Genomic DNA, 24,288 nt, shown 5'->3' with positions numbered 1-24,288 from the left:
CAATAAGAAACCCTAGATAGTGGTCAACAGCTTTATAATTAATATATGTCTCTGAGTGTCCATTTGGGGCTGACATGGTTGTGGGACCAGGCTGGTGGGAAGAGTTATTGTTATAAAATGGCACCAGCAACATGGGGCACAAATTTCCATGTAGAGCCTGACAAAAGCTTAAAAAGAGAATTTTAGAAACAAAAGAACAGATACAAGCATGGCTTCTTAGTAGCAGCACTTTCTTGGGTGGGCTCTGTTTTGCTAGAGACAAGCAGGGACGTGTGCAGCTCCTTTAAGGGAGGTTTCCTGACTCAGCATAAAAAAACCCCACTGGGCTCTTTTAAGAGGCTCTGTTACCAAACAAACATGGTGTGTAGGAGAAGTTGGGGGCAGCAATGACTAGCATGCTGCATGGAAGATTTAGCTTTTATTCATAAAGTTTGAGATCTGTGGCAGTGAGTACAGCTCCTAGTGATGGCAGTAAACTTATGCTCCCCATGTTGGATGGCCAGCAGCTAAAACATTCTCTTTAATCCTAGAAATGTTGTTTAACAGATTAAGACTTGTGGCCAGGAAAAGATAGAGATTTTCAGTAAAGACAGATTTAGATGAAGTAAAACCTCTAAAAGGTTTACAGTGTGTTTACAAATATACATAGACTTGTGAGAGAAAACAAACAGGATAAAGTAGTTTTAAAAAGAAATAGAGTAGCTGAACAGTGGTGGCACATGCCTTTAATCACAGCACTCTGGAGGCAGAGGCAAGCAGAGCTCTGTGATTTCAAGGTCAATCTGGTCTACAGAGTAAATTCCAGGACAGGCAAAAGTATATAGAGAAACCTTGAATCAGAAAATGAGAAAATAAAAGTAAGAGAAATAGAGGTTTAAAAAAAAACAAAAAACAAAACCACCTAAAGATGGAAAACACAGAGAGTCTGAATACTGTATGCTACTGTGTTGCATTTGAATTGTTCCATTGCTAAGAAAGGAGCAACAACTGCTAAAAGACATTTGGTTATAAATCCTGCTGGATTAATTCAACTTTTATATTTTAAAAATCTCTTGACTTCAAAATTTAAATTTAAGGACATGCTACTTTGGAAAAGAGACTTTATTTTTGTTTCCACAGAAAATGAAAAGCTGTGGATTCCTTCCAGACTAATATGGTTTGATGAAGCAAGGCCCCTGAAGCAGTGGCCCAGGTGATCCAACATCCAAAACAGCTGGGACAATGCAGCCTCACAGACCACTACAGCCAGGATTTGGCAAGTATCCTGGGTTCTTCTCGGCATCCCCATGACAGCACCTCCAAACAGCAGGAAGTAGTTTGAAAATAATGATGCCCCAAATCCCAAATATTGTTCTTAAATGTTTTTTAAATTTGGTTGGTTATAAATGATTAAGGGGGCAGCCCCTGCAATGGCCGCCGCCATCCGCCCGCCCTCAGCCAGTGGCTCTGCACCACCTCCATGGGGCTAGCCAGTGGGGTCCGTGCATTGTGAGGACGCTTCCACTGCTCCAAGGAGACAGTTCCGGAGTTCCTGGATAGCATGCCTTGGGAGGAGCAGGCAATAATTGAATCCCATCTCTAGTTTTGTGTGTGTGTGTGTGTGTGTGTGTGTGTGTGTGTGTGTGTGTGTGAGGCACACTGAGAGCCATGAACAGCTTCAATAAGGAAGAGTTTGACTGCCATGTCCTCGATGAAGGCTTTACTGCCAAGGACATTCTGGACCAAAAAATTAATGAAGTCTTATTCCTCTGATGACAAGGAGGCTTTTTATGTTGCGGACCTTGGAGACATTCTGAAGAAACACCTAAGATGGCTAAAAGCTCTCCCGCGAGTCACTCCCTTTTATGCAGTCAAAAGTAATGACAGCAGAGCCATAGTGAACACCTTAGCCGCCATTGGGACAGGTTTTGACTGTGCAAGCAAGACTGAAATACAGTTGGTGCAGGTGCTCCGGGTGCCTCCTGAGAGGATCATCTATGCAAATCCTTGTAAACAAGTGTCTCAGATCAAGTATGCCGCCAGTAACGGAGTCCAGATGATGACATTTGACAGTGAGGTTGAGTTGATGAAGGTCGCCAAAGCACATCCAAAGGCCAAGTTAGTTTCGCGGATTGCCACTGACGATTCCAAAGCAGTTTGTCGCCTCAGTGTTAAGTTTGGTGCCACACTCAGAACCATCAGGCTTCTCTTGGAACGGGCAAAAGAGCTAAACATTGATGTCATCGGTGTCAGCTTCCACGTGGGGAGTGGATGTACTGACCCTGAGACCTTCGTCCAGGCCCTGTCGATGCCCGCTGTGTCTTTGACATGGGGACAGAAGTTGGTTTCAGCATGTATCTGCTTGATATTGGTGGTGGCTTTCCTGGATCTGAGGATACGAAGCTTAAATTTGAAGAGATCACCAGTGTCACCAACCCAGCTCTTGACAAGTACTTCCTGCCAGACTCTGGCGTGAGAGTCATAGCTGAGCCAGGCAGATACTATGTCACCTCAGCTTTCACACTGGCAGTCAACATCATTGCCAAAAAAATCATATGGAAGGAGCAGACGGGCTCTGATGACGAAGATGAGTCCAGTGAGCAAACCTTCATGTATTACGTGAATGATGGAGTGTATGGCTCATTTAACTGCCTTCTTTATGATCATGCGCACGTGAAGCCCCTGCTGCCGAAGAGACCCAAGCCAGATGAAAAGTATTACTCATCTAGCATCTGGGGACCAACATGCGATGGCCTTGACCGGATCGTTGAGTGCTGTAACCTGCCTGAAATACATGTGGGTGATTGGATGCTCTTTGAGAACATGGGTGCATACACTGTTGCTGCTACGTCTACTTTCAACGGGTTCCAGAGGCCTTCTATCTACTATGTGATGTCAAGGCCAATGTGGCAGCTCATGAAGCAGATCCAGAACCATGGCTTCCCACCAGAAGTGGAGGAGCAGGATGTTGGCACTCTGCCCATGTCTTGTGCCTAGGAGAGTGGGATGGAGCGACACCCAGCAGCCTGTGCTTCTGCTAGTATCAATGTGTAGATGCCAGTCTTGTAGCTCTTACCTGCAAGTTTAGCTTGAATTAAGGGATTTGGGGGGACCATTTAACTTAATTACTGCTAGTTTTGGAATGTAAGAGTAGGGGTTGGCCCAGATGCAGTATGGAAGGCTAGGAGATGGGTCACACTTACCTGTGTTCCTATGGAAACTTGGAATATTTGTTTTATATGGATTTTTATCACTTTTCAGACATGATACTAACATGTGCCCTTCAGCCGTTGAGCAAGCATTTGTAGCTTGTACATTTGGCAGAATGGGCCAAAATTTCCATTTTGAAAATAAACTATGTTGAAATAAAAAAATAAATGATTAAGGATCATAGCCAATCTCTTTTTAAAGGAAAAAGGGGGAATATGATATAGAAATGAATACTTTGTATTGGAATGGATTTTCATTTATTGATACAAATTTAAGGTCAGTTTTGTTATATGTATATTTCTCCTTTTCTTTAGTTATTGTATTTATACAGCTCATTTAAAATGTAATGTATAATTAAGTATATATTATAAATAGTCACCTATAGTTATAGTTAGGTTAGTTAGGTTTTCTAGATATACAGAGATATAGTTGAGATGGATAATCTTCAAACCTTTCAAAGACCTACAGAATATGGCATATAAAATGGCTTAGGGTTTTTCATGGCAGTGAGACACAACTGCTCCTGGAAAACCAATTATGTCAGAAAGGAGGATGGGCATTGAAGAAACTCATTATGGAGTTTGCTTTTGACATGGCAGAGATAGCCATTTGGGCAAGAAATTGCTCTTGCCTGAACTGTTTGAATGTATGTGGTATAGGTGGACATACAGGACCCACAGGAGTGTGACTGCTGAACTTCTAAACAAGATGGATAGTCCTGAAGGGTTCCTGTTTCATGGAAGAGTCTGGCAGACATTCTCCAGAACACAGAGAAAAATGACTGACAAACTGCCAATGCAGTTAGGACAGTTTCAAATTTCCTGCTTTGCTGAGAAGTCTGCCAGACACACTAAGGCCTATGGGCTGAAGATGGATGCTCTAATGTTACAGAGAAATTTTGGGTTACTGTCCAGGCAGTGAGATATCTCTATCAATTCTGGAGTTTATATATTACCCTCCTGTGGTCTTTGATGGAGTTGAAGACAGGTAGTTATGGTTATAGTTTTCATTAGTTATGATAAAAGATAAGTTACATCTAAGACTTTAGACTCACAAAGATAGGATAGATGATATATTTTCTTTGAATCTTGCTAAATGTTAATGGACTAAATATTGTAAATACAGTTCTTACTTGATAACTGTTTTGCTATGTATAATTTTACTATGTTAAAGTGAAAACCCTTTTTTTATTTAGACAGAAAAGAGGAGATGATGGAGCAGGTCCTTGTGTATATGTTTCTCTTATTGGTTACTGAATAAAACACTGATTGCCAACCAAGAAGTGATGTAACTGGGCAGAATCAGGATAAAAGCAGGGACAAACAGGAAATCGTTCTCTTCTCTGTGTAGACACTGAACAGTCATCATGTAGCAGGCAAAGGAGTTGCAGGTCCGGCATTCCTCAGTAAGCCAAGACCACTGGAAATACATGGATTAATAGAAGTGGGTTAATAATTAAGACAGAGATAGCTAATAAGAAGCTCAAGCCAACAACTTTATAATTCATATAGCGTCTATGTGCTTCTTTGGGGCAGAGAAGGGCAGCAGGACCTGATGTGACAGAAAATTCATTCTAACATTACATAGTGAGACAAAACAAATAAAAAAGAACTAGTTTGAAGCCTGTTTTCTTTGTTATTGTTGTTATTGCTTGCTAATTTTTATTGGATTTTTATGTACTTACTTTGTATGCCAATGTGTGGCATTTGTGTGCGGGCACTTGCACATGTATGGAGGTCAGAAGACAAATAGTGGAGTCACTACTCTTCTTCCACTATATGCATCCTGGGAATCAAACTCAAATCTTCATGACTAGCAGCGAATGCCTTTATCCACTGTGCCATCTTGTCCATGAAGCTTATTTTGTGAGATAACTGACTAGCACCTGTTTGTTAACTGGTTCCATTTGCTTGGAATACATTGTTTTGCATTCTTTTACCCTAAGGTGTGCAATGTGGAGGCAGCAAAAAAGAAATCTGTTTTGTAATCCAGTTTGCTAGTCCATGTCTTCTGATGGATGAATGGAGATCATTGATTTTTCAGAGTTATTTTAGAAAGGTGAATATTGTTTCCTGTATTAGCCACGTTCACTAGAGGAACAAAACCAATGAGTATGTATATATGAGGATTTATTGACTCAACTTACTTTTTTGTTTTGTTTTGTTTGATTTATTGTTATCTTGAAAGAGATGGGGTTTCTCTGTGTAACCTGGCTATACTGGCACTCTATCTGTAGATCAGGCTGGCCTTGAACTCACAGAAATCCATCTCCTGTTGTCTTCCAAGTGCCTACTACTGGGACTAAAGGCATGTCCTGCTGACTCAGTTTACTTTTAAATAGTACCAAAAGATGAATCACAACTGAGGAGGCACTGTATCCTCCAGGAAGGAAGTAGTCCAATGTAGTCAACCTACCACCAGATGGCAAGTCACCATGTGGAATGGTATCATATTGAAGGCTTCATGCTGGTCTCTGCTGCTGGTCTGGAACTTAATAGAAACCATAACTAAGTCATCTTTAGTAAATGAAAGTTCATGTTACCAAGTCCACGTATGACCACCATCTCTGCCATTGGCATTGAATTCCTTAGAACTGGAGCTGTGTGTGATTATGAGCCACCATGTGGGTACTTGAGAAATGAATTTATGTCCTCCATAAGAAAAAATTTAGCTCTCAACTGTGGAGACATCTCCCCAGAGCCATATCCTTCTTCTGCAGTCACATTTTGATGAACATTTACACATATCTTTGTGTCCTTTTACATCTGGAGAGATCTGTGTACCTCTTCCTCAAATGTCTTTCTTACCAATTTTCTAATCATGCTCCTTCCAATTCCCATACTACCCAGCCAAACCATTGGCAACAATCTAAGGATCATTATATAATCTCTCATCTGATCATTTCTCTTTCCAAGCAAGGTATGCAACCATGTGTATTGCCTGAACTTAGTACCACTGTGAAGATTTCCTTCTTCAGTGACCTTCATTGCTGTCATTTTCTGTGTGGTACCTGCATAGTTTGCAGAAGCATCAGAAAATACGGCCCTACTCATCTCTTCCTCATCCATCTTATCATAGAGAATACTCCCTAAAACCAGAGGTGGATACTTGGGGACATAAGGCATTGTAACATGAGTAAGAATTATAGGTATTTGGGCAATTCTTCATGTAACTTGTTTGTGCCTTCAGGAATGCTCAGGCATAATCTCATATAATCATTTTTGAGCATGAATTGTTGATGTACACACCCAATGTGGGGGATGTATTAGTTATTTTTATGTTGGTGTGATAAAGCATTTGGTGTTGATCAAAAGCGACTTGCAGAAGGAAGGATTTATTTTAGGATTATGACTCCAGAGGAATGAGTCCATTATGACATAGAGGCAGCAAATGGCAGGTGTGGGCAGGAGAAGTAACAAGCTGAGAGATCACACCTTCAACCATAACACACAAACCAGAGAGCAAGCTGAAAGTAGGGCAAGGTCATAGACTGGCAAAGTCTGACCCCAGTGATGTACTTTTTCCAGCAAGGCTGCACTAGCACCCAACACAGCTCCACCAGCTGGGCTCCAAAGCTGCAAATATCTGAACTGCTGGTGAACATTTTTCATTTACAACACCACAAGTATCAAATGCATTTATACTGTACAGTTCAAGTAGTTCACCCTGGATTTTCATTGTTCTCTGTGTTACCAGAAAAGTCTTAGTTATAGGTCATATCCAATTGAAGAAGCCCCTCCAGATAATACACAGCCCACTAGAGAAGTTCAGGTTTACAATTTTCTTTTTCAAGAACCATTCATGGTACCATATTTTGTATTAGTCAGGGATGTCTAGAGGAACAGAGCCATAATATGTATGTGTATATGAATTTATTAAACAGCTTACTTTGAAATAAAACAATACCAAATCATACCTGAAAACCTAGTAGTTACTCAGATCATGGGGCTGGGTGCCTCACAGCCCAAACCTGTTGTAAGCTTCTGGTCTGTGAACTTGTAATGGTGGCCACACCCATTTGTGTGCGGCTTCAGGTGGATGAAAGCAGAAGGAGGGAAGCTTGGGGTGTGGCTTTCCTTCCCTCGGTCTTTCTAGTGGGTCAGCCAATCTGGCAGGAAGAGCAAAGAAGCACTCCAGTGGTTCTTTGTGTTTTTCTGTCTAATTGTTCTCAATAAACATCCATTTATCCTTTATCTTGGATCTAGTGAATAATTACATCCTCACCTTAAATTGGCATCCCAATGTGTGCTTGGGTGGGTCCCCGCAACCACCCTACGTGGCTAGTAGTACAGCCCAAGGCTTTTATATTTTGTTCCAGCCGCTGAGTTTACAGTTACGGTGACCTGTCCCAGGAAAAGTCGGTACTTTGCCGTGCTCTTTGTGTGCTGTGGATTTACAGGCACATGCCTGTGGAAATTAGTTTAAAGCTTTGAGTTTTTCTTTTTACTGGGATTTTCTTGCTGGGTTGCAAGGTTCCATACGAGGATGAATCAAACATACATGGAGAAAACAAAAAAAATGCATATTTTGGCAGACTTCTATAAATGATCAAAGACCAAAACTAAGAGTACAAATTTTTAACAGAATGCTTGTGGGATTTCTTGACACAGGAATAGATGGACATTACCTTTATAACTCAAGAATCTTGGCATCCAAGTTGGCCTCTACAGGAAGCAAAAGTTCAGTTCTTAGGGATTGGAACCCTATGTCAGGTAAAATAAAGCATGAAATGGGTTAAATGTATATGGTCAAAAGGACAAAGAAGAAGGTTGAGGCCACATGTAGCTGACATAGCAATAAATCTGTGGGGTCGTAATCTATTGCAGCAATGGAATACCTAGATTAACATTCCTCCAGTATCAGATATGAACCATAAACAAACTCATGGTTGTGGAAAAAATATTGTAAGGTACTATATGAAACAGACACCAGATATCCAGGCTGTACAAAAACAGAATACAAGTGCCAAACTAACAGAGGAACCAAAAGTCCTACCTTTAATGTGTCTAACTGATGAACCTGTCTGGGTGGGGCAATGGCCTATGACCTCTGAGAAGTTAGCGGCTCTAGAAAATCTGGTTCAGGAACAGCTAAATGCTGGACATATTGAAGAATCTACCAGCCCTTAGAATTTCTCCTGTATTTGTTATTAAAAAGAAATCTGGAAAATAGAGAATGCTTACAGGCCTGAGAGCCATCAATAAAGTAATTCAGCCAGTGGACTCTCTACAGCCTGGAATGCCCTTGCCTTCTCTGATACCTAAAGAATGGCCTATAATAGCTATTGATTTAAAAGATTGTTTCTTCACTATACCTTTACAAGAAAGGGATAAGGAAAAATTTGCCTTCACAGAGCCTACTTACAATAATTCTCAGCTGGTCAAGAGTTATCAATTGAAGGTTTTGCCACATTGAGTGTTAAGTAACCCCACCCTGTGACAATATTTTGTGCAAAAACCACTGGAAATAATTCATAAACAGTTTACACAATAATAATAAATATATAATTTACCAATATATGGATGATATAGTATTGGCCGATTGTAAGGCAGAGAACTTAAATGTTTGAGAAAGTAAAGGAAGTTTTACCTCGCTGGGGATTACAAATTGCCCCCAAAAAATACAAAGAGGAGATTCTATCAATTATTTAGGATATAAAATAGATCTACAGAAAATTAGACCACCAAAAGTACAGATCAGGAGGGATCGATATCAGATTCTTAATAATCTTCAAAAATTGTTAAGAGATATTTGCCAGTTACAGACTATTATTGGAGTAGAAGGACATGATCTAAAAAATTTTTAAAAGACCCTAAAAGGAGAAAAGGACTTAAATAGTCCAAGAATATTATCAGCTGAAGCTGAAAAAGAATTAGAATGGGTAGAAAAAAGAATACTAGAGGCACATGTGGACCATGTGGGTCCAAAGATAGACTGTATTCTGGTTATTTCACCATCTAGGGAATACCCTTCATGGATTTTGATGCAGAGGGAAGACATCATATTAGAATGGATATTTCTACCACAGAAACAGAATAAAAAAATAAAATATATATAGAAAAGAGTTCTGCTTTGATTTTTTTTTGGTTGTTCGAGACAGGGTTTCTCTGTGGCTTTGGAGGCTGTCCTGGAACTCACTTTGCAGACCAGGCTGGCCTCGAACTCACAGAGATCCACCTTCCTCTGCCTCCCAAGTGCTGGGATTAAAGGCGTGCGCCACCAACATCGGGCTCTGCTTTGATTTTAACAACAAAATTAAGACTTTGTCAACTGACAGGAATGGACCCAACAGAAATTATAGTACCTTTAACTAATGACGACATTTCCTCCTTATGGAAAGATAATGAATATTGGCAAAGAACTTGCAGTACCTTTTGGGAATGACTGGCAACAATTATCCAAAAAGTGAGAGAATAAAATTCATAAAGAAAATCATTTGACTCCTTCCACGAATTGTAAGGAAAACACCAATCTCTAGGGTTCCTACATTCTACACTGATGCAAACAAATCAGGTTTGAAAGGATATAAATCAGGAAATATAAGTGGTTCAAAGCCCTTATAACTCTGTACAAAGGGCAGAATTATATGCCATTCTCATGGTGCTTACGGATTTTACAGAACTTTTCAATATAGTAACCGTCTCTCAATATGAAGAGAGAGTTGTCTTATACACTGAAACTGCTGAATTTATTCCTGATGATACAGAATTAATTACATTGTTTATATAACTACAAGAGATTATATATACATATGTATACACACACATATATACACATATATACATATATATATATATATATATATATATAAAATCTGGTCTGCCAGGTCCTGAAGCACAAGGCAATAATGAAACTGATCATTTATTACTAGGAAGTGTGCTGGAGGCCTTAGAATTTCATTTATAAAACATCATGTGAATAGCAAAGGGTTATAAAAGGATTCTTCCATCACTTGGAAACAATCTAAGGAAGTAGCAAAAAATGTCTTACTTATTTCTTCTATAACCAAACTCCTTTATCAGCAGTGGTAAACATAAAGGTATACATAGAAATGAAGTTTCTCAAATGGATGTGTTTCACTTTGCAGAATTTGGAAAATTGAAATATGTACACCATATAATACACTTATTTTCAGGATTTCAATGAGCAACTGCTCTGAGCTCTGAAAGTGTTGATTTTGTTATTACAAAACTATTAGAGGTAATGGCTGTTATAGGTATACCTGCACAAATAAAAACAGGCAATACTCCAGCATATGTCTCCAGTAAATTGAAACAGTTTTTTTGAAAACATTGTAACATAAAGCATGTTACTGGCATACCACACAATCCTACAAGACAAGCAGTTGTTGAGAGTTCTAATCACACTTTGAAGGAAATGATCTATAAACAGGCAGGGGGAACCAAGAACCCCCAAAACAGATTACATAATGCTTTACTAAACTTAAACTTTCTTAGTGATAATGAGACAGGAAAAAGAGCTGCAGAAAGACATGGACCAATAGAGAGAACTTCTGAGCTAAATCAGCCAGTTTGCCTCAAGGATGTATTGACCTCAGTATGGAAACCAGGATATGTGTTACCTTGGGGTAGGAGTTTCTCCTTAGTTTCTACAGGAGAAGAAAAGCTTTGGATACCGTCAAAGTTCATCAAGATCTGATTTGAACAGGAAAAACCTATTTTTTAATATTTTTATATTATTGTTACATTTTTAAATTAGAAACACACTTGCTTCACATGTCAATTCCAGCTCCCTCTCCCTCCCCTTCTCCCGCACCTCCCACCAGCACCCCCAACCTCCCACCCTATCCCCACTCCCATCCCCATAGGGGATCTCCAGAGTCTGTCATTTTGTTCAGGGCAGGACCTAGGCCCTCCCCCAAGAGTCCAGGCTGAGACAGCATCCCTCTTTGGGGTATGGACACACAAAATCTATTTGTATGCCAGGGATAAATACTGATCTACTGCCCAGGGCCCCATAGATTGTCCAGGCCTCTTCATTGACACCCACATTCAGGGGTTCTGGATCAGTCCCATGCTGACCTCCCAGATGTCGGTCTGGGGTCCAAGAGCTCTCCCGTGTTCAGAGCAGCTGTTTCTGTTGGTTTCACTAGACCATTTTTTACCCCTTTGCTCATCACTCCTCCCTCTCTGTCACTGGGTTCCAGGGGTTTAATTCAGTGTAAGGAGGGCTGCTAGGCAGAAAGATAAACAGGAGAAATCTTGAAAAAAGTGAGAAAGAAATGAGAAAAGGAGAAGGAGAGGAGGACACCAAGGCCAGCCATGGAGTAAGAAGGAAAGAAAGATACAAAGAATAAAGAAAGGTAAAAAGCCCAGAGGAAAAATAGTTAAAGAGAAAGGGGATAATTTAAGTTAGAAAAGCTGGCTAGAGGGGCTGGAGAGATGGCTCAGAGGTTAAGAGCACTGACTGCTCTTCCAGAGGTCCTGAGTTAATTCCCAGCAACCACATGGTGGCTCACAACCATCTACAATTCAATCTGGTGCCCTCTTCTGGTATGTAGGCAGAACACTGTATATGTAATAAATAAATAAATCTTTAAAAAGAAAAAGGAAAAAAAAAGAAAAGCTGGCTAGAAACAAGCCAAGCCAAAGCCAAACATTCATTCAGAAGCAAGAATAAATCTCAGAATATTTATTTGGGAACTGAGTGGCAGGCCTCCAAAGAGTAAAACGCAAACAAAAAACTATACCATGCATTTAATATTCTGACTGTAATACAATGCATGATAATATAGGGAGTTTGTTGTTGTTGCTGTTGCCTTGGATGTTTGATGTTTCGTGTGCCTCTTGAATCTGGGTAGGCTTCTATTTACCTAGATTTGGGAAATTTTACTCATGATTTCATTAATATTTTATGTGGTATCCAGTTTTGTAAAAGAAACATGCTGAGACCTAAAATCACAGACTGACCTCAGCATAGCAATCACTAGTTATTTCAATACCCCATTTCACCAACAGACATGTCATTTGGGGGGGAACTAAACAGAAATTTTGGAGTTCGGTGATATTAATCAAATGGATTTCTATAGAACATTACACCAAACACTAAATAATACACACCCTTCTCAGAAGCCCATGGAACTTTCTACAAAAGCTGACCACATATTAGGACACAAAGCAAGGTTAGTAAGGGAGTAAACATATATCCTTTTCTACCAATTTAATATTTTATGCAATTAATATTCCACTTCATTTGAATGTGCTTGAATTGGGCAGTGTGCAGAAAAACATAATGAAAAAAACATTTAAAAACAATCCTGTGCCATGGGACTTATATACATTTACAGAAAGACTCTAATAGGGTTCCTAAACTGCCAGATAATGGCAAAGAGAATAGACAAGCCAGGCCATCAGACACGTGGAAAACAAGGCCATTGTTACGAGCGCTCTTTCCTGCCAGCCCAGTCCCACAGCCTTGTTGCACCAAATGAATACTCAAGAGATTTATACTAATTGTAAAACTGTTGGCCAGAGACTTGGGATTCTTATTAGCCAGCTCTGCCTTAATTATTAACCCATAATTACTAATCTATGTATTTCTACATAGTCTTATCTTGCCAGAGAACACCTGATGCTCGTCTTCCTGGACTCACATCACGACTTCTCTTCGACCTCCACCTCCCAGAATTCACCTCATCTCCTAGCCCCACCTATCTTCCTGCCTGGCAATCAGTGTTTTATTCGTCAACCAACAAGAGAAACATATACTCCTCTTTTCTATCTAAATAAAAAGAAAGGTTTTAACTTTAACATAGTCAAATTACATATGACAAAACAGTTATTAAGCAAGAACTATAATTACAATATTTAGTTCATTAACATTTGGCAAAACTGATAGAAAATATCCTATTATATGTCCTATTTTTGTGAGTCTATTGTTTTATGTAACTTATCTTTCATCATAACTAATGTAATCATAACCATAACTATCTATCTTCAACTCTGTCAAAGACCACAGAAGGATAATATGTAAACTCTGGAACTGACAGGCATTTCGCTACCTGGACAGTCTTCCAAAGTACCTCTGTAGCATTGGAGCATCCATCTTCAGCCAAAGGCCACAGTGTGTCTGAGAGACTTCTCAGTGAAGCAGGAAGTTTTAAACTGTCCACCTGCATTGGCAGTTTGTCAGCCATTTTTCTGTGTCCTGTAGAAAGTCTGGCAGACTCTTCCATGAAACAGGAACCCACCTTGTTTTGGCAAATTCAGAAGTCACTTTCCTGAGGATCTGTATGTTCATCTATACAACATACAGTCAAACAGTCCAGACAAGAGCAGTTTCTTGCCCAAATGGCTATCTCTGCCATGTCAAAGGAAACTTCATAATGAATTTCTTCAATGCCCATTTTCCTCTCTGAAGTAATTGGTATTGCCAGGAGCAGTTGTTTCTCACTGTCATGAGAAACCCTAAACCATTTTAAATGTTATTTTCTGTAGGTCTTTGAAAGGCTTGAAGAATACCTATCCAATTGAAATATATCTTTATTTATCTAGAAAACCTAACTAACCTAACTATAAGTTCTGACTATTATAGGTAACTATCTATAATCTGTACTTAATTATACATTACATTTTATATATTTTTATTTAACTTTTTATGCATGTCACTTTCAGTTTCCACTCCTTCCCCTCCTCCCCATCCCCGATTCCTCCTCACCCCTCACCCCCATTCAATCCCCCCTCTGCTCCACAGGGAGGGCAAGGGCCTCCATGAGGGAATTTCAGAGTCTGTCACATCATCCCGGGAAGGGCCCAGGTTCTTCCCCATGTGTCCAGGCTGAGAGAGCATCCCTCCACATGGTATGGGTTCCCAGAGTCCTTCTGTATGCCAGGAATAAATACTGCTCCTCTCTCCAAGGACCCACAGATTGCCAAGGCCTCCTCTCTGTCACCCAGGTTTGGTGGGAGGGTGTCTGGATCAGTCCCATGCTGGCCCCTCAGTCTTCAGTCTGGGGTCCATGTGTTCACCCTTGTTTAGGTAAGCTGTCTCTGTACATTACATTTTTAAATGAGCTGTATAAATACCATAACTAAACAATAGGAGAAATATGCATATCACAAAATTGACCTTAAATTTGTATCAATAAATGAAAATCCATTTCAATACCATGTATTAATTTCTATATCGTATTCCCCTTTTTCCCTTTAAAAAGAGATTGGTTGTGATCCTTAATCATTTATAACCAACCAAATTTAAAACAAACATTTATGAACAATATTTGGGATTTTGAGCACCATTATTTCCAAACTACTTCCTGCTGTTTGGAGGTGCTGTCATAGGGATCCTGAGAAGAACCCAGGATCCTTGCCAAATCCTGGCTGTAGTGGTCTGTGAGGTTGCATCGTCACAGATCATATGGGCCACTGCTTCAGGAGGTCTTGTTTCATCAAACCATATTAGTCTGGAAGGAATGCACAGCTTTTCATTTTCTGTAGAAACACAAATAAAATCTCTTTTCCAAAGTAGCATGTTTTTAGAATTAAATTTTGAAGTTAATGCATTTTTAAAATATATAGGTTGGATTAATTCAGCAGCATTTATAATCAAATGGATTTTAGCAATTGTAGCTCTTTCCTTAGCAACCAAACAATTTAAAGACAACAAAACAGCATACAATATCCAGACTCTCTGTGTATTTTCCATCTTTACGTGGCTCTTTTATCACTCTATTTCTTTTACTTTCATTTTTTTTTCCTTTTTTGAGACAGGGTTTCTCTGTGTACTTTTGCCTGTCCTGGAATTCACTCTGTTCACCAGGCTGACCTTGAACTCACAGAGATCCGCTTGCCTCTGCCTCCTGGGTGCTGGGATTCAAGGTGTGTGCCACCACTACTGGTTACTCTATTCCTTGTTAAACTACTTACCTTTTTCTTTTCTCTCCCAAGCCTATGTACTTTTTAACACACTGTAAACCCTTTAGAGGTTTTTCTTCATCTGAATCATTCTTTACTGTAAATCTTTATCTTTTTCTGGCCACACAAGTCTCATCTGTTTGTCAACATCGCTTGATTGTTTGTTAAAACTGCTGTGTGGAGGTTTTTGGTGCTTATGCTGAATCAGGAAACCGCTCTTAAAGGAGCCACGCACAAGCCTCCACTTGTCTCAGAGAATGCCCGGCAAACAGAGCTCACCCAAATAAATGCTGCTACCAGGAAACAGTGCTTGCCTCTGTTCTTTTGTTTTTAAAATCCATTTTTAAGTTTTTGTTAGGTTCTACATGGAAGTTCTTACAACTCACGTAGCCAGAGCCATTTTGTCATGATTGGTTCTTTGTCCCAGCTGGGTCCCACCACCTTGAGTCCCCAAATAAACACACAGATGCTATGTTAATTATGAAAGGTTGGCCAATGACTAGGACTTCTTATTGGCTAGCTCTGTCTTAATTATTAACCCATTTCTATTAATCTATGTATTTCCACATGGTCTTATCTTATCAGAGAAGGGTCTGTACCTTTTACTCCTTCCTTTACTATATGGCTACTCCTCCTCTACCTACACCTCCCAGAATTCTCCTCATCTCCTAGCCCCACCTATCTTCTTGCCTGACCAATCAGTAGTTTATTTGTCAACCAATAAGAGAAACATACACAGAATACCATTTCCCATCATGTCATGAGACTTAATGAAAGGAACAACAATCAACAAAGATTCACTCTTAACTTTTGTTTACTAAATAAAATCCAAGCAGTTGTGTGGGTTAGATATTATCATTTCTCAAGTTTTATTTGATGCTTGAGATAATGAACAACAGCCAAGATCACATTAAGAATAACCTGTACCTGATGACAATATTTCTGATACTGATGAAGAGGAAGATACTCTCATCTTCCTACAAACTCCCAGAAATATGCTTAGAGTCATACATGCAATAATATTTTTGTTGCCAAACTGAATGCATAGGATAGTAAGTTAGATGTACCCTCTTAACCAGGCATACAAGCCTTAGTCTCTTTGGGACCAGGAGGTATTCAATGATATATATATAGTATATAAAGTCTGGCTATTAGCATACAAGTTAGAAGAGAAAAAACAGTTACAATTATTGACAATTGAATAATATTGACACTTCTTTTTGGAGATGTTGGACCACTGTCAATACTACCTCCATAGCCCCTGTGCAAGCAGAAAGGCAGAGACCACCCATAGTCACAATGGCAGTGATGCTTGTTATTACAGATCCCCTTCCTATTACAGGTCTCAGGAAGGCAGGCATTTGAAAACACAGACAGACTGATACACTTCTTGTGTACACAGATCTTTCCTGCTCCACAGGTGGTTCCATCTCTCACTTCACCAACATCAGGTACACCCAACCCCAGATGATGATTAGTACTCCAGCAGGTGACACCATTGGCATAAGTGTTCTGCAAAACAAAATGAGCCTGGAGATGGACAATGTCTTTCACGTTTTCACACTGAACTTTCCCACAAAAAATATCTGACATTCTACATTTTAGGTATACTGTCCCGTTTGTGCCACAGTGGCCAAACCTGTTTCCCTGTGAGTTCATTTCTTTGTAACAGTCATGAGGTGCGCTTCTTGCACCTTTGCCAAAAATCTCCCTGCATTGTTGGTCATGGTCATTACATTGCTTTTGATAGCAGTAGGCACTGACACCACAGGAGACTCCATTCTGTACATAGCCATCTTCAGGGCACTGGTGGGATGTTCCGTTGCACCACTCTGGAAGGTCACATTCATTGACCTTTGGTCTACAGAGTTCCCCTGATAGCATGAGTTTGCAGTCTTTGCAACAAAGGCCAAAAGCACAGGCAGCCCCAGGCCTCAGTTTACAGTTCAACAAACAACAGGGATCTTGTTCACACTCATGTACAGATCCACAGTCACACTCCTCTTCTTCTTCAACCATACCATTCCCACAGCGCTTCACCAGAAAGACTCTCTCTGGTCTTGGATGATTGTGCAAGCAAATTCCTTGGTTTAAAGTAGTTTTCATAAAATCACTGTAGCTGCAGTTGGTGAATCTCACTGCTGGTACTCTGAAAGAACTCATGACACAACCTCTTTCCCCACAAGAACATAATTCTTCATCGTGCTGCATACCAAAAGTATGACCTAACTCATGGGCCACAGTGTTAGCAAAAAGGGACCAGGAGTCTCCTTGAAAATTTTCAACCCCACAGTCAAGAGGAGGATGACATATTCCTGCAACATAGGCTATACCTAGTACACTTATAGGTGAACTTCTAATGAAAATATGGGCTGCATCATGAGGTACCTGAGAAAGACTTATTTGTTTCCACTTAGAAAAGTCTTCTAAGACCTGTTGTATGTCTTCCATTGGGAAAACATTTCCTCGATTCCAGATCTCAATGCCAATCAAAGTCACATAGGTATCCAGCTGCTTGTACATGGAATCCACCATATTAACAATGAGAACCACATCCTCTCGAACCTTTGACAAGTTGCGTTGACAGTAAGTGAAGAAATCATAGTCTACCACTACAGCCAGCTCCAGAAACCATGTGCGGGTCCACGATTTTCCAGAATTTTGCTTCATAGCTGACCTCTCAGCATCTTCAAGTCCTAAGTGTTGGTACGGCATCCTCTTCTCTGTTAAACCACACATCATAGGTGGAAATTGTATCTTGTTATTGTTTAATGTATAAACTAGGTGTTCAAATGTGCTGGAGTGGCTGATGGGTTCGATTTCATAGGAGAAGCCATTGAATTGTAACACTCCCTGAAACCCCCCATTGCAGGCACTGAAAGCAACTAAAGATTCGGGTGCCCCCTCTACAAAACCATGATAGTAACAGTCACTAGGGACAAAGGGGTAATCCTTGAGAATGGCATGTTCCTCTGTGTGAGTGAGCACAAAAAAGTGAGTAGAAACCAACATATTCTTGACTCTCATGTGGACAACATGTCTTTGGCCCCCAAATACCAAGCTGTAGGAGAGCCATCCTGAATTTTTTGCACCTCTGGCCCTGCTGGTCACCTTTAGGGGGATGACCACTTCTGGAGAGCTGAGGTATTGAATGGACCCAGTTTGTGGGAGGACATTAGGAGACAGAAACACCTTAAGGTAGAGCAGCAAAAGGGTGACTCTCATGAGTGCTTTAGCATCTGCATCTAATGTTATGAAGCCATCTGTCCAGAGCAGAAAAAGAGTGGGTATGAGACACTCCTGTCCTGGTTCTTCCCCGGGAGCTGATCAGGGAGTGCTGCTGACATTTAGAGATGGTGTCCTGACAGAGTTGGACCATCAGAGCTGTAGTGCTGAAAGTGAAAAGAATTCTTGGATAAGGTGAGACGGTCAAGGGGAAAATACTGATTGATGTATTAGGCAATGGTTTTGGGTTTGGTTTCAATAAATAGAGTGAAGAGTTCTGGGGTGAGGTAGAGAAGATAATATTGCCCATTCGTTGATAACTGTCAAAGGTTGAAGACAAGTACTCACACAATTAGCTTAATCCTTTTGGTTAATATGAAAACATCCCTAATAAAAAGTTAAAGCAAAATTAGGAACAGAGTGACTTTATATCTTGATTTGTCTAACATAGTATTAGTTTACATTTGGGTGTCTTTGCATAACTATTGATAGTGTCCCACTTGATGACTAAAAGTGGAGGCATGGAAAATAATTAACAATCTATATAAGTATTAGTCTTAGGATTTACATGAAGAGTTCTTTATTTGCTGTCTCCTCATTGAATTCTCCTCTATCTAAATGTAGCACATTGCAAAGTCCTTACCTACAGAGTTCATAACTTTCATCCATTTTAACATCATCTATAACACCTAATGTATTTCTACGAACCATAAAAAAGTAGAGAGATGTGGTGAACACCTTAGAATATAAATTAATGTTACTTAAAATGAATTCATCTTTAATTATAATTTTAGAAGGAGAAAATTCACTTAAATAAAAACATATTGAGAAAAAATTATCAAAAAAAAAGAACAAGGGGAAAATTCATGAAACTCCTGTAAGTATATGGGAAGAATGTGTTATCAGTTACCTAGAGAAAATAGCAATGTCAAGAGAGAATGTCTACAGAAGGAAAATGAGAACATATGCAATTGAAACCTCCAAGCACTGCCTGGATGGTATTTTAAGACTGCTATGGAAGAGTCCCAGTTTTTTCAAAAACATATACTCTTGAAAATGGAGAATTTCTGCACCTGACATACAGTCTCACTGTCATTGAAAAAGGATTTATGTATTTGGAGAATGCAAAGTATAGAATGTTGTGCCAGACAGAGGGCAATCAAAATATAGACAATTATATATATATTATCAATTAAGTTTAGAAACTTATAATAGCAATATGAATAAGCTTTATGGGGTCTCTGATTGTGTGCAAGGTTTTATATTGAATAAATTAAAGTTATCTTGTAATTCTGAGAAAAAGTTGCAAGATTTCATCATAGTTTCAAGTAACTTACACAAACGAGAATAAGAACCACCAAGCCTATGTGAAAACAAGAGAAGGAAACCAACGTTTATAATGCCCATTGAAGCAAACAAGATTGATGTGAGATTAACAAAGTTTATGCTTCAGGGGTCCTCATTGAAGACCATCAGAAACACCCTAAAGAGGCTCCATAACACATTTAATTTAAGTCACAAAATATACCTCATAAACAAAAAGAGGATTTCTGAAATTGGATAATACATGTATTTATCTCTTTGCCAAGAACATGTTCTGGAGAGGAAAGTTTTTTTCTAAACTGTCAGGAACACATAATAACTATTGTAGCAGAATGAGGAATGCTTTTTAGCTCCCCCAGTATAAAGTGCAATGAAGTAATTCTCAAAGCTATAATCTCTTTTCCACCCCACTCCATTTCTTTGTATCACACACACACTTCTTATACCCTCAGGAATTTACAATTCTAATCCTTCTATCTCTACCTTACTCTGATATAAACTCCTCAAGCTCGGAGATAACCTGAGTACTTTTCACCTCTCCTTGGGTCTCATGTCTCTCAGTCTCTTGCCTTCAACTCTCTAATACCCTACAGTTAGAATTTCTATGCTGAGCATGTCTAGAGATCCATATCTCTAGATCTTATGATCTTATGGAGGTGCTATTAGGAGATGCTGTGAACCTTCTGAAGGTGGAGCCAAGATGTGGTCTCTGGCTCATTGGAGATATGCCTGCATGGGAACTAGGAAAGCCTGGCTTGTCTTCTCTCAGTTCCACTCCCCAACTTGTAATGATGTGGATTTATTCTACCTTTAATTTCTCACCATTTGCATCTGACCATCAGAGGCCAGTCACCTGATCATGGGCTGGAACCTAGAAAACACTGACCTAAAATAACTCTTTTCTCCTTGTAAGTTTTATTATTTGGGTGTTATAGTGGCAGAAATGTAACTAATAGACCTATTTACAATACACATTGTATGGGAGAAACTACAAACTACATAGATCCTGTCAAACTCATTATTTCTTCATTGAAGTTATTTACAAAAACAATCCCCAACAATGAAATTATCAAAAATTTTAAGGGGGTATGTACAAGCTGAACTAACATGTGTTCTGACTTTCCAATCTAAGGGATAGAGACATTAATACAATGTACATTCAGACCCTCTGATACCTTGTTATTTTCATTTTCCTAGATACTTCATTCAAATCTCCTTAACGCTCTGAATCTTGTCCATGAAGTTGATGTGGAGAAAACCCATCCTCATCTCATGGATAACACAGTAAAGCTAAATTGTTAACCAAGTACACTCTGAGTGTAAATTTTTTTAATCTCTCTTCAGTTTGCTGCATAGATACTAGTTTGTTTCAGCCTGAAAGTATCATTGCCATTGGAGTTCCTAAAAGATCCTGGACCCTTTTGACCAGGACCTCAGGGACCTCAGCTGCAGCCACTAAGAGCACCACATGTGCATATTCACTATGTTCCCTTTTAAAAGGACCCTGCCCAACTCCCATCATCCTCTCTCTCTTTCTTTCTCTTTCTCTCTCTCTCTCTCTCCTCTCTATCCCTCTTCTCTCTTCTCCTCTTTCCTTTCTCCTATTCCTGATGCTCCTATCTCCAGAGGCTGGTCCCCCCTCCCCCTTTTTACGATCCCTTTCCCTAATTAAAAAAAACCCTCTGCTTGAACCCTGTCACATGGCATCTTTCTCTTGAGCACTGCTTTTCTTAAATTACAGCATCAAGAATGGGAGGATTAGGAGGAGAACATCAAGGGAGATAGAAGGAGAAGGAAAACATCAACAGAAGGGACATTTCTGGATAAAGATAAGAAAAAATATATAACACAAAATGAAGAACACAGAAGAACACCATCAAGAGAGTATGTGAGTATCTTTTCCCCTAATCCCCTCAGGTAAAAAGTCTAGTACTTACTGACTCTGTGGATTTCCCTTTGAGCCCTGTGCTGCTGGAGCTTGGTCCCCCAGGCAACAATACAATGTGGACCTAAATCCCACCAATCCTTATCCTTGAGCTTAATTTTAGAGCAGGCAACAAGAGGAAAATAAATACAACCATTGCAGAAGACTCTCCGCTGTCCCTCCTAGAACTTCAGAGACAAAACCAATGGAATATCACTCTACTATTGATGATGTGAAGTTCAGCCACAGTTGTCTATATTCTTCAACATTGTTAGACTAGCAAGCATATTCCTTCACATATTGTGTAACTTTACCACTGTTTCAAATTCCTCAAGACACACAGGCTCTTCTCCCTTTTCTAACACTCCAGCATACCATGCCCTATCTATCATTTAAATGGGCACCTGTATGAAAGCCTGATGACCTGGGTTGGTCCATTTAGAGTTGTGGCATTAGTTTAGCTGGTCATGATGTGTAGTTTTTTTTTAAAGAAAGTAATAGAACTATCAGAGGGCATCCCTGGAAGGTCCCCATTGATTCTCACACTCACATGCATAGTGTGTCAAATAGGAATTGGCAGGTTGAATGTATGACTCTTGATAGTAAAAATTCAAAGATAGAAATGGTTTTCAAGATTTTATCTTTCTAAGCCTATCTGAATCTACTCATCTCTCTTATATCTGAGTCACCATTGCAATGTTAGCAGAGAAGTGATTCTCCTCTAGATTCATGTTTCATGTTATTATTATGGTAGTCACTATGCCACAGCGTGCATATGGAGGTCAGAAGACACTTCACAGAGTTTGTTATCCCCATCCATACAGGATATGAGGATCTTTCCAGATTATCAGACTTGTGTAGAAGTATCTTTGCCTGCTGAATCAGCTCACCAACCCCCTCTCCTCTATTCAGGTAGTAGCTCCATACTTTCCGGTCCATACTGTATTTCTGTTCTACTTGGGGACTGGGTCTATCAATTTTTATTACTTCTTTTGTATCTTCATCTTCTATTTTATGGGCTCTTTACTGGCAATTAAGATATTCAATCAGTTCACCCAAATTTGCTCAGATCTAGCCTGATTTTAAAACTTAAAAGTCGTCCTCCATTATAGCTGTGCCCTTAGTCCCAGACTACAATAGTTGGCTACCCCCACCCTCTACCTCCTACCTGTGCTTAAGTCAGTCACGTATTTAAAAAAGAAAGAAAAACAAAAACTGAGAAATTTCATATTATCCAGTAGAACATTGTAGGTACCAACTTAAACACAGAGTCAAACTGGATGGATGACTTAGCAGCAGAAAACAGTCGTTTCCATGGCCTTATCTGTCAGATGATCCCTATAAGTCAACAGAAGTTTATAGTTGTAGTCACACAGAACAAGGAAATGCAGCCCCTCCGTCACCCCCTTTGTCTATTTCATCACTAAATTCTAGATTTAGCTGCTTAGCAACAAGGATCTTTCACTTCTACCTAAACAGAAACTATAGGGATCTAGCTCCATAGCAATGTATTTGCCTAGCAAGCACAAGGTTCTGGGTTTGGTCTATATTGGAACAAAAATGAGAGAGAGATATTTTAAAGAACAAAATTATAAAGAACACCCAACTCTAGAATGTCTTGCTCTGACCCCACTGTTCCTATACAGCTTTGTTTCAGAACTCATTGAGACTGGGGTTGGACTGCCCTTTACTCCAGGATCTTATCCCTCCCCCGCAGGGGTCATTGAATAAGGAGATTCAGGCATTATGCTGGCCTGTCCCTGTCACCTGGCCAAATGCATTCAGGCAGTACCCTGGCCAGTCCAGGGTTCCATGGAGTCTGCACAAAGGTGCAAAGGAACCTTTTAAAAGAAAGACCCCTCCCACTTAATGGTCTTTTTGCCCACTCATCTCTTTCTGCTCTCTTCTCTTTCCTGCTCCTTTCTTTCCATTCTCTCCTTCCAGCTCTCCTCTCTTTGCTGCTGTTCTCCTGGGACAGACCGGACTTGTCCTGTCTCCCTCTTCTCTCTGTCCTCTCTGTGTGTCTCTGTCTCTCTTTACTTCTTTCCTCTACCCTTCCCCCTTCCATCTCTGTTCCCAGCTGGCCAACACCTACGCCTCTTTTTCCCAATAAACTCCACGTGGGTTTGTGTGGTTCACGTTTCATTGCCTGCAACTGCAGCAAAGAACAGCACATTGATCACCGCTTATGCCATCGCCTTGGCCTGGATTATCAAATCACTCTTCACAAATCAACTTTGTGGACCAAGATCTAGATGAAACTTCATTTCCATTATCAAAACTTTTTCTAGTCTAGACATTACCTAACACTCTTTGTAATGTTATATTCATTTTTTTGTGTTATAAATTAATAAACCGCAGAGGCAGGTGGATCTCTGTGAGTTCGAGGCCAGCCTGGTCTACAAAGTTAGTTCCAGGACAGCCTCCATAGCCACAGAGAAACCCTGTCTCGAAAAACCAAAAAAAAAAATTAATAAACCACTGTCATCTGTTTTACATACAAGCTTTTTGAGTTATTTTTTGAGAGTCTTTCTAGTCTTGGATGGCCTCAAAACTCACTATGTAGTTCAGGCTGGCCTCAAACTTGCAATGACTCTCCTGCCTCTGCCTCATTGGGATTGAGATTATAGGTCTGTCCTACCCACATAATCATAGAAAATTTAAACTGTATCTACTAATAAAATGGTTTTGAGAAAAAAACTTCAAAATGAATAGTCAAGAATTTTGGTACAGTGCTTGACATGATATGTATGT

The 24,288-nt window shown here is 39.8% G+C and overlaps 1 protein-coding gene and 1 pseudogene across 1 annotated transcript; one reads left to right on the top strand and one right to left on the bottom strand.

Moving 5' to 3' along the window:
- Positions 1-1,495: 1,495 nt before the first annotated feature.
- On the top strand, positions 1,496-3,227 carry LOC121139308 (annotated as a pseudogene).
- Positions 3,228-15,871: 12,644 nt separating this feature from the next.
- Positions 15,872-22,915, bottom strand: Adam21 (ADAM metallopeptidase domain 21). The gene is made up of 2 exons (XM_013115383.2): positions 22,703-22,915; positions 15,872-18,454 (listed from the first exon to the last, which is right to left on the bottom strand). The coding sequence occupies exon 2, from the start codon at positions 18,285-18,287 to the stop codon at positions 16,179-16,181; it is 2,109 nt and encodes a 702-aa protein (XP_012970837.1). The 5' UTR covers positions 18,288-18,454; positions 22,703-22,915; the 3' UTR covers positions 15,872-16,178.
- Positions 22,916-24,288: the final 1,373 nt, after the last annotated feature.

Source organism: Mesocricetus auratus, unplaced genomic scaffold (genome assembly GCF_017639785.1).
Source record: "Mesocricetus auratus isolate SY011 unplaced genomic scaffold, BCM_Maur_2.0 Super-Scaffold_15014, whole genome shotgun sequence".
Classification (NCBI taxonomy): domain Eukaryota; kingdom Metazoa; phylum Chordata; class Mammalia; order Rodentia; family Cricetidae; genus Mesocricetus; species Mesocricetus auratus.
This window is presented reverse-complemented; position numbering and strand designations above follow the sequence as displayed.